This window comes from Myotis myotis, unplaced genomic scaffold (genome assembly GCF_014108235.1).
Source record: "Myotis myotis isolate mMyoMyo1 unplaced genomic scaffold, mMyoMyo1.p scaffold_m19_p_3, whole genome shotgun sequence".
NCBI lineage: Eukaryota > Metazoa > Chordata > Mammalia > Chiroptera > Vespertilionidae > Myotis > Myotis myotis.
The window spans coordinates 22004430-22018419 of NW_023416335.1; the positions used below are offsets into that span (position 1 = coordinate 22004430).

Consider the following 13990-nt stretch of genomic DNA (forward strand, 5'->3'; position numbering starts at 1 on the left):
TATAAATAGTATGGGGATATACATTGGGGTCTACTATTTTTATTTTCACTCAAAATATTTTTGAGATCCATCTGTATTGACATTTACATTTAGATGATAATGCAATAGAGTATTCTATTACATAAATGTAATCTGTTCTATTACTGATAGATATTTAGGATATTCAAAAATTCTTCTGATTCTATTTTTAAAGTTTTCATTTTTATTAGACTTATATTTACACATAAAGATCCAAATTATTTAAAGATTTTATGAAAAAATAAAGTGTACTTGCAAGTACCATCTCCATTCATTGAGGAAACCACTTTTACCTTTTCTAGCTGATTATTTTTTCACTTGTTCCAGGTCTTTAGATGGCTTCTTGGTAATGCTACGTTTTGATTTTTCCCATGGTAGGCATTCACTATTATGAGGAATTGGCTCACATAGTCACAGAGAATGGTAGGTCTCTTGCAGGGTATGTCAGCAAGTTGTAGCGTCAGAAGAGCTAACGGTGTAGTTACAGTCCCCAGGCTGGCAGGCCTGAGACCCAGGAACCCTGGATGATTCTGTTCGAGCACTCAGGCAGTGCATGCCTAATCCCCTTAGATGGGGTGAAGAGGCTGCTTCCCTGGCAAAGAAGACTCATCAGGATCTAGGCGTTCAGTGTCCCCAGCTTCATCAGGGTCTTCCCACATATCTCCATTTCAGCTTTCAGGATCTCATTCTTTCACAATCACTGTCCTCAATGTAACAATAGACACCTATGAGGCTGGAAGTTCATTCTGGGATGTAATTCAGCCAATTGGAGAATAAGATTCTGGATTTCATTTGTAACAATCCCAGCACTATCATTGCAGGAAATAAATGTCTTCTGCAGGACACACATAGCTTTCAGCTTATTTATGCAGTGATCAAACTGGGAATTCGAATACCTGAGTTTATCTCCCCCCCTCCCCCACCTTGTCTGGTGATATCAGAAGCAATCAGACAATCTCATACCCCATTGGGCATTTGATTAAAATGCTGGATTTATTTCTTCGAACCTAGGGTTGTTGATTTTGACCAGACTTCTGTTGTCTTTAATTTCTGTTGTACTCCTCTTTTTTTAAAAAAAATATATTTTATTCATTTTTTACATAGAGGAAGGGAGAATAGAGTGTTAGAAACATCGATCAGCTGCTTCCTGCACACCTCCTACTGGGGATGTGCCCACAACCAAGGTACACGCCCTTGACTGGAATCGAACCTGGGACCTTTCAGTCCACAGGCTGACGCTCTATCCACTGAGCCAAACCGGTTAGGGATGTACTCCTTCTCTTGAGGTGGATAAGATAAGCAGGAGGAGAGAAGACTATTTAAGAATTAAATGGGGCTTATTTATGTTACTCAGGCTATGGAGACAAAAGTGGTAGAGCTCTGTCAACTTGTGATATATATATTTTGCAAGAATAGGTAGGTTATTCCAGAATGCCTAATTTCAGATAGGCATTCTTAATGAAGTAAGTACTGTTACTTAGCAAAGATGTTATAGTGGCGTGCAAAAAAGTCTAGGACTAAAGGAACCACAGTAATTTTTTTCTTTGGATATTTTCTGGAATTCTTATAGCTATTTCCATCCTGTAGGAGAGCTTTGCTAGGTATTGCTATATGATATTTATCCTGTACAAATATTCTGCATTCATTTTTCATATTACTTGATCCTTTGCCCCTTTTTTCCTCCAAGTCTTTTCACTCATATCCATTTTCTTTTAAAATAAACAACATAGTATTAGATGTGTAAGATAGGCAAATGAATTTCCTGTACTATATAGAAAGTACTGGCATTTTAGCTTAAAATATTTTTAAGTAAAGTATTTTTAGGAATGTATAATTAAGTGGAAAAATTGAATATTAAGTGATACATTTATATCAGAATGAATTACTACTTTAAAAATATATTTTTATTGATTTCAGAGAGGAGGGGAGAGGGAGAGAGAGAGAAACGTCAATGATGAGGGAATCATTAGCTGCCTCTTGCATGCCCCCTACTGGGGATTGAGCCCGCAACCTAGGTATGAACCCTGACCAGGTTGGGAATTGAAACCTGGCCTCCTGGTTCATAGGTCGACACTCAGCCACTGAGCCACACCGGCCGGGCTGGAATGCTACTTTATCAGTTGTCATGGCTATCAGTCTATCTAATTCAGCGGTTCTCAACCTGTGGGTTGCGACCCCTTTGGGGGTTGAACGACCCTTTCACAGGGGTCACCTAAGACCATCGGAAAACACATATAATTACATATTGTTTTTGTGATTGATCACTATGCTTTAATTATTTTCAATTTGTAACAATGAAATTGGGGGTCACCACAACATGAGGAACTGTATTTAAAGGGTCGTGGCATTAGGAAGGTTGAGAACCACTGATCTAATTACTAGGAATACCTAAATTAAGCTTCCACATATGGTAAATTAAAAAAGGTTGATATTTTCATCAACCTTTCCCCACCTGATTTAACTAGGAGTGCAATAAATGTGTTTGAGAGCAGTGGGAATGACTATGCTGAAAATGCTACCATACTGTGTGCAGGTTTTAATTTATTTATAGTTTCATCTTGTTTATTTATAGTTGCACCTCTTTTAGACCTTGAGTGTTTGAGTTTAGGCTAACTTTTAAGTATAGTCTGAGCTTTATTTTTACAGTTGGTTGTTAAGTATAAAGTGTGGAACAAATTTTTTTCCCCCTGTAAGGCTAGAAACTTTTTCAAAGGTATTGAGGCAGTTCATCCAGTTGTATGGACTGTCATAGGGAATACTTTTCTTCCTGAAATAAATTGCCAGAACTTAAAATTTTTTTTATTAACATTGCAGAAGCCAAGGCTGCCCCAAAAGATTGTTTCATTGATGTGAATTCTAAAGGTGACAGATTTGGCAATTGTGGCTTCTCTGGTAATGAATACAAGAAGTGTGCCACTGGGTAAGTGACGGGAGGTTATAAAGGAAAATGAATGATTGCAAGACCAGTCATCTTTTATAACTCCTTGTGACTGCCAACTTTCTCCCCTTTAAATACCTAACTTTTCAAACTTACAATTTTGCAACACAAGGTTTCAGGGAGACTGAATAGAACTGGTTAAATAAGTCACCCCTTCTGACATTACCTGTCTGAAATCGAATGGTTTTTAGAATCTTACTTTGTTTATCTATATTCTACATTAAGAACCACAAATAAAAACTCTTCCTCCTTTTTCTTCCTTTCATTAAAGGTTTTGCTAAATTTATAGAGGTACAGAATTAATTTTGTATTTTATTATTTTTTTCTTGCTCTGTAATTTAAAAGTGATAAATTAAATAGAAAATTTCAATGCAGCATCATAACAGTTGATGTTAGGGGTACTTAGTGTGTTATGAAAGGATTTGGGAAGGGCATTTAACTCACACAGCCTTGGTGTATTGATGAGTTATGGATTGAGTTTTCAAGTAAGTAACTCAGAGCCAAGCCAAGAAGGGTGGAGTCCTTTCTTAGTTATTTTACATTACAGAATCTAATTTTTTTCTTACCATACTTCTTTAAAGAAGACACAATTGAAAAAAAATATTTTTATTGATTTCAGAGAGGAAGGGAAAGAGAGAGAGATAGAAACATCAATGATGAGAGAGAATCATTGATCGGCTGCCTCCTGCACGCCCTACATTGGGGATCAAGCCCGCAACCCAGGCATGTGCCCTGACTGGGAATTGAAATGTGACCTTCTGATTCATAGGTTGATGCTCAACCACTGAGCCATGCTGGCTGGGCACAATTGTATTTTGATATAGTTCTATTATTTTCTATTTATAAAGTTATATTTATAAGACACTTTATTAGACTTTTTTGAGCCCTAGATAGATAGTGAGGAGGGATTAGGTGTGCAAAAAGGAGCATCAGCACTGCCTGACACCCTACTAATTTGTACCTCAGCATCCATTTACCTCTGCCCTTCTCTGCTGTATTTAAAGAGAGCTTCTTTGATCTCTGCTGCTCTCACCCACTCTTTCTGTTGAGATTCCCTTCAGCTAAATAGTAGTACACTCTCTGTTTATCTGCATATATATAATTTTTCTATTGTATCTACACTGATACATTTTACATTTATTTTTCTATCTTTATAGAAATGCTTTGTGTGGAAAACTTCAATGTGAGAATGTCCAAGAAATGCCTGTATTTGGAATTGTGCCTGCTATTATTCTGACCCCCAGTGGAGGCACCAAATGTTGGGGTGTGGATTTTCAGCTAGGATCAGATGTTCCAGATCCTGGGATGGTGAATGAAGGCACAAGATGTGATGTTGGAAAGGTAATTAAAATGTTTCCTATTTATAAAGTAAAATTTTTAAAATTGTTATGCAAAATGATTTTTTTTCTGATTATAAAAGAAATTATGTTTAGTATAGAGATTTGAGAAAATATGAAGCCATCAAGAACAAAATTAAGAATAGTTATGATTCTACTATCCAGATTTCTTATGTTATCACCTGTGGTTTCCATGTTGCCATGTGCTGTGCATTTTTCCCTCCCCTATCAATGAGCTATAATTTATTAGTCAGTTTGCCATTATTGGGACACCAAGGTGATTTCAAGGGTCGTGTGTGTGTGTGTGTGTGTGTGTGTGTGTGTGTGTGTGTGTGTGTGTTGAGGCGGGGTGGGGGGGTATGTGCATCCACGTGTGTCTCTGTACTAGAAATCTCAGTGTTTGTCCTGCCCATGCTCCCTGTTATCCTGACCAGAGCTGTTTGGATCAGATATGAGCCAAGATTTATCCAGCCTCTGACTTAATGCCAGTAATGCCATATGAGAAGATGAACTTGTTTGGAATAAGTAATTAAAGAACAGTAATTAAGAGTAGGACAGAAGCTGTAAGAATTCTTTGAGAAATGCCATGCCATGAAGCAGGAGCAGAGCTAGAAGGCTTATGGCAAACTTAAGCCATTTATAAAAGATATAAGGATACGGGATTATTGAACAAGTTGAAGACACCAACTCAAAGGAGAATGGAGGAGGAGGAGAGAACACAATTGACTGATTATGTAACAAGTGAAAGACAAGGTGGATCCTCAAGTTACTTCAATTTCTACCAAGTTTTCAGACCAGTTTAGTTTCCCGCTTATAAAAAGAGCCTTATATTTTGTCCCTGTCCTTCCCACTACATATACTTGACTGCTTCAGTCATGATAAACAATGCAGAGATAAATGGCTTTATAAATAAAAATTTCAGAATATCTTAATTGTCTTCTTAGACAATAGTGTGCATACTTTTAAAGTTTTAGATATATTTTTGCCAATTTCACTTTATAAAAGTTATTGCTAGTTTACCTTCCAACCAGTTTTAAATAAGTGTTTTAATTCTCTATATGATAGTCAAGATTAGCTTCTATTGTTTTAAAGCTTTTTATTTTACTCTTTCTCTATTATTAGTGATATTAAATTTTTTGGTGTCTATATATTTATTCCTTCTTTTGTGATTTTTTTTTATTTTTTTATTTTATTTTATTTTTATTAGTTAAGGTATTACAAATGTGTCCTCATCCCCCCCCCCCCATTCTTTTGTGTTTTTTTTATTGATATCTTTGTCCATTTAAAAACTGGTGTGTTTTTCTTATTGATTTTATACTTTGACTGGGAATACAGCTAGCCTTCAAAGGCTATATTATTATTTTAGCTATTGGGTTGGTTAGATAATATTTTCTATTTAATGGAATATCCTTTTAACCCTAATTAATAAGTATTTAAAAAGAATGGATTTTAAATTTTATTAGTTAAAAAAAATCAGCTATTGAAATAATACTTTTATTTTGTTTTGGCCTATTGATGTGCTAGGTCATATCAATAAAATTCCTAACATTAAATTATCTTTATATTCCTGGAGCAAATACAGGTAAAGTTGAATTTTTCTGTAGATATATTCCTGGATTCTATGTGCTAGTGAGTATACTTTTTTATTTCTGAAATGGTATACATATAACTTTTTTGAATTTATGAAATTTTACTCTATGAATTATAGTCAGTACTCTTTTAAAAAATATATATTTTATTGATTTTTTACAGAGAGGAAGGGAGAGGGATAGAGAGTTAGAAACATCGATGAGAGAGTAACATCGATCAGCTGCCTCCTGCACACCCCCCACCAGGGATGTGCCCGCAACCAAGGTACATGCCCTTGACCGGAATCGAACCTGGGACCCTTCAGTCCGCAGGCGGATGCCCCATCCACTGAGCCAAACTGGTTAGGGCTATAGTCAGTATTCTTAAGTCTCACAAAAACTCAGCTAAGTCTGAATTAAAGCATAACAGAAAATTTATTTATTAAAAACAAAATCAGTTAAAGAGATTTGGAACCCAGAATCCCAGATATTGTTTCTGCAGTTATTTCCTGTATCTTTCATTTTTGCTTCTCCCTTGATGGCCTCCCCCCCCCCCCGCCCCAGCATTATCTATAATAATAAAAGTGTAATATGCAAATCGACTGAACAGCCAAACAGCAGAACAACCATCTGGACGACCATGCAATGACACGCACTGGTGCCAGGCCAGCCAAGGCAGGTGCAATGCCATTGGTCAGGGGGGCCCGCCATCACCCCACGATCGCCCCACAGAGGGAGGCCCAGGCCACCGGCCAGCAGGGTGATAGATTGGGGGGACTCTGCGATTGCCCCACAGAGGGTGGCAGCCACCCTCTGTGGGATGATTGATCGGGGGGCTCCACAATTGATCGCCCCAAAAAGGGAGGCCCAGGTCACCGACTGGCAGGCTACGGTGGGTGGGCAGGGCCTCCCTCTGCAGGGTGACTGATCACAGAGTTCTGGCCCTGCAGAGGGAGGCCCAGGCTACCTGGCTGGTGGCATTGCGGCGGGTGGGTGGGGCCTCACTCTGTGGGGCTATGATCACAGGGCTTCCAGATTGTGAGAGGGCACAGGCCTGGCTGAGGGACCCCCTTGCCTCCTGAGTGCACGAATTTCATGTACCGGGCCTCTAGTTGAGATATAATTGACATATAACATTGTATAAACTTAAGATGTACAATGTGATGATTTGATGCACATATATATTGTGAAATAATTACCACAATATGGTTTGTTAATTTATCCATCTCACATGAATAAGTTTTTCTTCTGTTTGGAGAGAGAACATTTAAACTTACCCTCTTAGCAATTTTCAAGTGTATAATACAGTGTTATTAACTATAATCACCATGCTAAATATTAGATGCCCAAAACTTACTCTTCTTATTATAAGTGGAAGTTTGTACTCTTTGCAAATAAAGTGGAGGGCTGCAGCATAGTAGCCCTGCTCTGGAACATTCCTGAAGGACAGTGGTGAAGGAAAATCCTCCCAGTGGACAGGATTTTGAGCAATACAACGGGTTGTTCTCTTTTAGGTTTGCTTGGAGGGAGAAATGGCCAGACGTGCTTTATACACCAATTCTGAAGGGTTCCCATCTTCTCCTTCATTTAAGGGTTCTGGGTCTGTAATATAGCTCAAATCTGGGAATTTATTGAGAGCTCGTGACTCAGTTTTTTTTAAAAAATTATTTTATTTTATTTTATTTTTTTATTGCTTAAAGTATTACAAAAAGTATTTCATATGTCTCCTTTTTCTCCCCCCCCCCCGCCCTTGACAATCCCCTGGCCTCCCCTACCCCCCAGTGTCTTATGTCCATTGGTTATGCTTATATGCATGCATACAAGTCCTTTGGTTGATCTCTTACCCACCCCCCTCCTGCCCTCCCACCCTCCCTGGCCTTCCTGCTGTAGTTTGACAGTCTGTTCGAGGCAGCTCTGCCTCTGTATCTATTTTTGTTCATAAGTTTATAATGGTCTTTCTTATCCAGAAATGAGTGACATCATGTGGTATTTTTCCTTCATTGACTGGCTTATTTCACTTAGCATAATGCTCTCCAGTTCCATCCATGCTGGTGCAAATGGTAAGAGTTCCTTCTTTTTTATAGCAGCATAGTATTCCATCGTGTAGATGTATCACAGTTTTCTAATCCATTCATCTACAGATGGGCACTTAGGCTGTTTCCAGATCTTAGCTATGGTGAATTGTGCTGCTATGAACATAGGGGTGCATATATCCTTTCTGTTTGGTGTTTCTGGTTTCCTGGGATATATTCCTAAAAGTGGGATCACAGGGTCAAATGGGAGTTCCATTTGTAGTTTTTTGAGGAAACTCCATACTGTCTTCCATAGTGGCTGCACCAGTCTGCATTCCCACCAGCAGTGCACAAGTGTTCCTTTTTCTCCACATCCTCTCCAGCACTTGTCGTTTGTTGATTTGTTGATGATAGCCATTCTGACAGTTGTGAGATGGTACCTCATTGTTGTTTTGATTTGTATCTCTTGGATGATTAGTGACTTTGAGCATGTTTTCATATGTCTCTTGGCCTTCTGTATGTCCTCTTTCAAAAAGTGTCTATTTAGGTCCTTTGCCCATTTTTTGACTGGATTGTTTGTCTTCCTTTTGTTAAGTTGTATGAGTTCCCTATAAATGTTGGAGATTAAACTCTTATCGGAGATAACACTGGCAAATATGTTCTCCCATGCAGTGGGCTTTCTTGTTGTTTTGTTGATGGTTTCTTTTGCTGTGCAGAAGCTTTTTATTTTGCTGTAGTCCCATTTGTTTATTTTCTCCTTAGTTTCCATTGCCCTAGGAGCGGTAGTGGTAAAGATATTGCTGCAACATGTGTCTGCTATTTTGCTGCCTATGGGTTCTTCTAAAATTTTTATGGTTTCCCTTCTTATGTTTAAGTCCTTTATCCATTTTGAGTTTATTTTTGTGTATGGTGTGAGTTGGTGGTCTAGTTTCATCTTTTTGCATGTATCTGTCCAATTTTCCCAACACCATTTATTGAAGAGACTGTCTTGACTCCATTGTATGGTCTTGCCTCCTTTGTAAATATTAATTGAGCATAATGGCTTGGATCGATTTCTGGGTTCTCTGTTCTGTTTCATTGGTCTATATGTCTGTTCTTATGCCAGTACCAGGCAGTTTTGAGAACCGTGGTTTGGTAATATAGCAAGATATCTGCTATTGTGATCCCTCCAACATTGTTCTTCATTCTCAAGATTGCTGCAGCTATTCGGGGTCATTTTTTATTCCAGGTGAATTTTTGGAGAGTTTGTTCTAAGTCTTTGAAATATGCCATTGGTATTTTATTCAGGATTGCATTGAATCTATAGATTGCTTTGGGTAGTATGGACATTTTAATTATGTTGATTCTATGAATCCATGAACACGGTATATTTTTCCACTTGTTTATGTCTTCCTCTATCTCTTTTTTCAGCGTCCTGTAATTTTCTGAGTACGGGTCCTTTACCTCCTTTCTTAAATTTATTCCTAGGTATCTTAATTTTTCTGTTGTGATGGTAAATGGGATTTTTTTTAAGTTTCTCTTTTTGTGAGTTCATTATTGGTGTATAGAAAGGCCATAGATTTCTGGGTGTTAATTTTGTATCCTGCTACATTGCCAAATTCATTTATTAAGTCTAGTAGTTTTTTGATGGAGTCTTTAGGGTTTTCTAAGTACAGTATGATGTCGTCTGTGAATAATGACAATTTTACTTCTTCTTTTCCAATTTGGATGCCTTTTATTTTGTGACTCAGTTTTTTTTTGATCCAGGTTAGATTTTTGTTCTCTTGACCTCGAACTTTTCTGCTTCTACAGATCTAGTATGAATGTATTAGTAGGCTTTCTATCACTTTCACTTTTGGGAGCTCCATGATCAAATATTCAACATTGTAGGCGGTGTACGAGAGTCAGACTATTCTGATTGTTGCTTTAACACTGCTCTCCTTGGTTGTGACATACCCACGTTGGTTTTGACAGTAGGGGGCTGCCACTTGGCCCCCTGTTACCCAGAATCCAAATACTCTCATTGTGTTTCATTTTTCTCATTTATTGACCACAGTTCTCACTGTAAGGTTTGGTCTATAGAGAACAGTGATCACAGAGCTCTTCAAAGGTGCTAGGGATCCCTTTTCAAGCTCATTTTTCACAGTTATGGTGAAAGGTAGGTCTTCTGGGTCATCTGAGTAACGTCTTAAATGGCAAATCCACTTAACATCACAATCTCTTTAACTCTTTGAATTGTTTCTTTTACCTGAAACCAAGGCAGATTCAGCATTTTCAACTCACTCAATTGGCTTTTGTTCCATTTAAAAATACATAGTTTCATTGATTTTTAGAGAGAGGAAGGGAAAGGGAGAGAGAGAGAAAAAGAGAGAGAGAAAGACAGACTGGCTGCCTCCTGCATGCTTCCTACCAAGGATCAAGCCTGCAACCCAGGTATATGCCCTGGTTGGGAGTTGAACCAGCAACCTTTTGGTGCACAGGATGATGCCTAACCAACTGAGTCCCACAGGCCAGAGCTCTTTTAGTACATTTTCCAGGAAATTAATCAACAAGCTATTTCAGCTCTTTCTAAATCCCTGACCTGGAACATTAAATGCAGAATCTCTAATTAGTAAACCCATATCTGTAAATGTGGCCTGATTTAACTTTCTGTTCCTTCTGCCATTATCCCACACCCTTAATATCCATTCCCATAGATGCTGCATAGATTCCTGTCTGTATAAATTATAAAACTCAAGTAGTTCTTCTGGTATGTAGCATACTTCCTCTTGGGTTACACTTTGTACCTCATCTTTAGGGACCTGCTCCTACTTGAGTCTAGTCATAGATTTGGAAACAAAGGTGGTGGGGATGAATCTTGAGGAGAATCAACATTGTCTTACAAGGAAACTTTCTCAAAGGAGGCTATTAAATCCCCTCAGGCAATGCAGCACTAATCCCTTGTCTTGGGAGTGGAAAGGACTCCCTTGAGGGTAGGGAGACCACTCCCACTGGCAGAGAAGACTCATCCGAATTTGGGGACACCATGTCCCCTGCTACATCAGGGTCTTCTCACACATCTCCATTCCAGCTGTCAGGATCTCATTCTTTCCCAATCACTGCCCTCTCCTTAACAGTAGATATCCTCTGAGGTTGGAGTTCGACTTGTGCTATAATCTCTCCAGTTGCAGGATGAGATTCTGGGTTTGATTTTTGAGATATTTCAGCCCTCCTGCCACAGAGAATGAGGGGCTTCTTCAGTGCACTCAGAAGTTTCTAGGTCATTCATGCCTTACTTGAGCTGGGAATTCAGATTTGTGAACTCATGCCTTTCTTTTCCCCCACTTTGTCCAGCGATATTAGAAGTAACCAATCTCCTGTTTATAAAATGCTCATAAGAATCATATACATAGTTAGTCAGAATCTTGATTATTATAAGTGGTTTATTAGTAATAACCAGTGGTGATATTTTGTGAGTATCTATTGCCATGTCACACTATGAACTATACTCTTTTTACTATTGGAAAGAGAGTTATTAATGTCTTTAAATATAATCAGGTAAGAGAGCCAATTTAATAAAGCCCATGAACCAGTTCAGAAAACTTATCCTTACAATATGTTTCTCTAGAATAACTCTAGGTATCAGTATCTGCATTAGTCAGGGTTTTCCAGATAAATATAACCAATAGGAAGGATATATATATATATATATGTATATATATATATATATATATATATATATATATATATATATATATATATTTATAAGTAATTGACTCACACAATGATAATGGAGACTGACAAGGCTCAAGGTTTGCAGTTGGCAAGCTGGAGAGCTGGAGATCCAGGAGAGATGATGGTGGAGTTCCAGCCTGAGTCCAAGGTCTGTGAACCAGGAAAGCTGATAGTAATTCTAGTCTGGAATCCAGCAAGCCCAAGACCCAGGTAAAGCTGATGTTTTAGTTCAGGAGGCAGGAAAACCACAATTGCAAATTGCAAACAGGCAGGCAGGTGTAATTCCCTGTTATTTAGGGCGAGGTTAGGTTTTGTGTTCTATTTCAGCCATAGCTGATTGGATAAGGAAAGCAGTTTGCTTTATTTAGTCTGTTAATTTAAATGTTCAACTCACCAAAAATCACCCTCATAGAAACACTCAGAATAATGTTTGATCACATATCTGGCACCCTGTGTCACATACATGTGGACACATAAAAATAATTGTCACAGTCAGTTACTACAAATCAATTAAGTGCAGAGTAAAAACAGGAATTGGTAAACACATCTGAAAAAGATGGCGGATTGTAATATTTATTTATTTTCTCTGTTAAATCTCAGAATATAAAGGTATAAATAGGGAATAAATCCCAAAGTCGGAAATATGTGAAATTTCATCTGTAGACAAAGATTTCCACAAATTTTGAAAACAGAAAGTAGGTTGACAGAGTAGTAGAACCTACAACTTGCAGTGCAAACTGATAGGATGTGAACAGGAAGCCTGTGTCTTAGCTTTGCAGAAACCGAAACAAATTGTGATTTGTAAATAAAGGATATAGCTGAGAGTGTGTTAAAGCATGAGACTGAAATGGAATTACTTTTAGTCTAATAAAGGAGAGGCTAACCCCTTCTCTTATTTGTTTATTTTATTTATTTTTGTCAACAAAGCATCAGCAACCATTTGCCTAGTCCTCTAGGTTGAAGATGAGAAGGTAACATTTTTGATATATTTGGTCATCCTCTTATGAAATACCTGTATCCCTATCCTAATTCTAGTACACTGTTTCCTTCATGCATACATAACTGAACTATAGATGTGTTTGCAGTGGTGGGAATGGCAGCAACCTTGGTACTTGCGTTCTGGCTAGGGAAGAATTCAGAGCCAAGACTCAAACTATAAGAGGACATTTATTTAGAAAGTCACAGAGGCAGGAGAAGTAATTCGTAGAAAAAATGGGCTTAGGGAACAAGTTATAGAGGCAGAGGAAGGGCCTTAGAAGTGAGGAAAGTAAAAGTGACATGCCTGGGTGTGCTCCCAGTAGGGAGAGGGTGCTGGGTCCTCCTGCCTAAGGTTTTCAAGTTGGAGATTTTAGGGGAGGTCTCAGGGCGGATCTCAATGGAATATTCACCAGCTTTCTAGGTGTTAGGGTCATTGAAGGAGGTATGCATGAGCTGTAAGGGGTAAAGCATTACAAATTTATTAGGTCATCTGGAAAACCAGATGGCCTGAGCCACCAAATGGCATCAGCACTCGGGGATGGGGAGGAAGAGATTTTAAAGGATTCTAGGCAGGCTTCTTTGGCAGGGAATTCTCTGGGCAGGTCCCAGGTCCGGATACTGGATAAGTCAGGAGGGGAAAGTTACTGATCTTAGCAAATGGAATGTGGTCTAAGCAAAAGGGAATGTCAGTTGGGAAATGATCTAAAGGTCAGTTTCCCAGGGGAGGGGATATCGATTCAATTATTTGATCAGACCTAATACCAGATATGTCCTTTCAGGGTCTAGGTCTCCACTGATTGATTGGGCAATTCGAGGCAGGTGGTCATTATCTAATGCAGCTGCTTCTGAGGTCACCCTAGGTGTCACTTGTCTGGTTTTGCTGCTTTTCTGGGACTGGAACTGAAATAGAACTGAGGCCTAGATGTTATCTCTAGGGAGGGGAGTCCAAACCGCATGACCAGCAATATGCTAGGGGAGGAAAGGTCACCCTGGGGATGAGGCCCACTCTACAATTGCCCATTACTAGGCACCCGTGGCTTTCTACCCTGGTGACCTTCTGTACCTGGGCCATCGTCCTTGCTCTGGTCGTGTCTACCACAGATGGATTGTTACATAAAGTTAAACAATTCTCTGAGGAAACTCCATAAAAAAGACTGAGAGAGATAATATGAGAGAAAAAAAAACAAAAGCCTGTGTGGTTCAAATAAAGATTTTTAAATTCAGATAATTAAAATTTCTAATTTAGAGAAAGAAAACAAGGAAAGTGGGCAATTATGAAATCCCAGAGTACTTATGAAGAAAAATCTCAATAGCTTCCAGAGACAAACCAAAAACAAATAAACATACAAACAAAGACCTCCCAAAATTGGTCACATATAAAAGAATAAAATTGAGAACTGAATTTTGGAAGACAAGGAAGCAATGCTTTCATGTTTCTGAAAGATT

General features: G+C 38.5%; 1 protein-coding gene across 5 annotated transcripts in view; it reads left to right on the forward strand.

Annotated features, from left to right (window-relative positions):
• The window catches only part of ADAM9 (ADAM metallopeptidase domain 9), a 102547-nt gene that overhangs the window by 56493 nt on the left and 32064 nt on the right, over positions 1 to 13990 (forward strand). For all 5 annotated transcript variants that reach the window (XR_004966028.1, XM_036298858.1, XM_036298856.1 and 2 more), the window contains 2 exons: positions 2833 to 2938; positions 4114 to 4297. Coding sequence is in view for 4 of the 5 variants with exons in the window: in XM_036298858.1 (XP_036154751.1) it covers positions 2833 to 2938; positions 4114 to 4297 (290 nt within the window). In the remaining variant the exon portion in view is untranslated. The remainder of the gene's footprint in view (positions 1 to 2832; positions 2939 to 4113; positions 4298 to 13990) is intronic.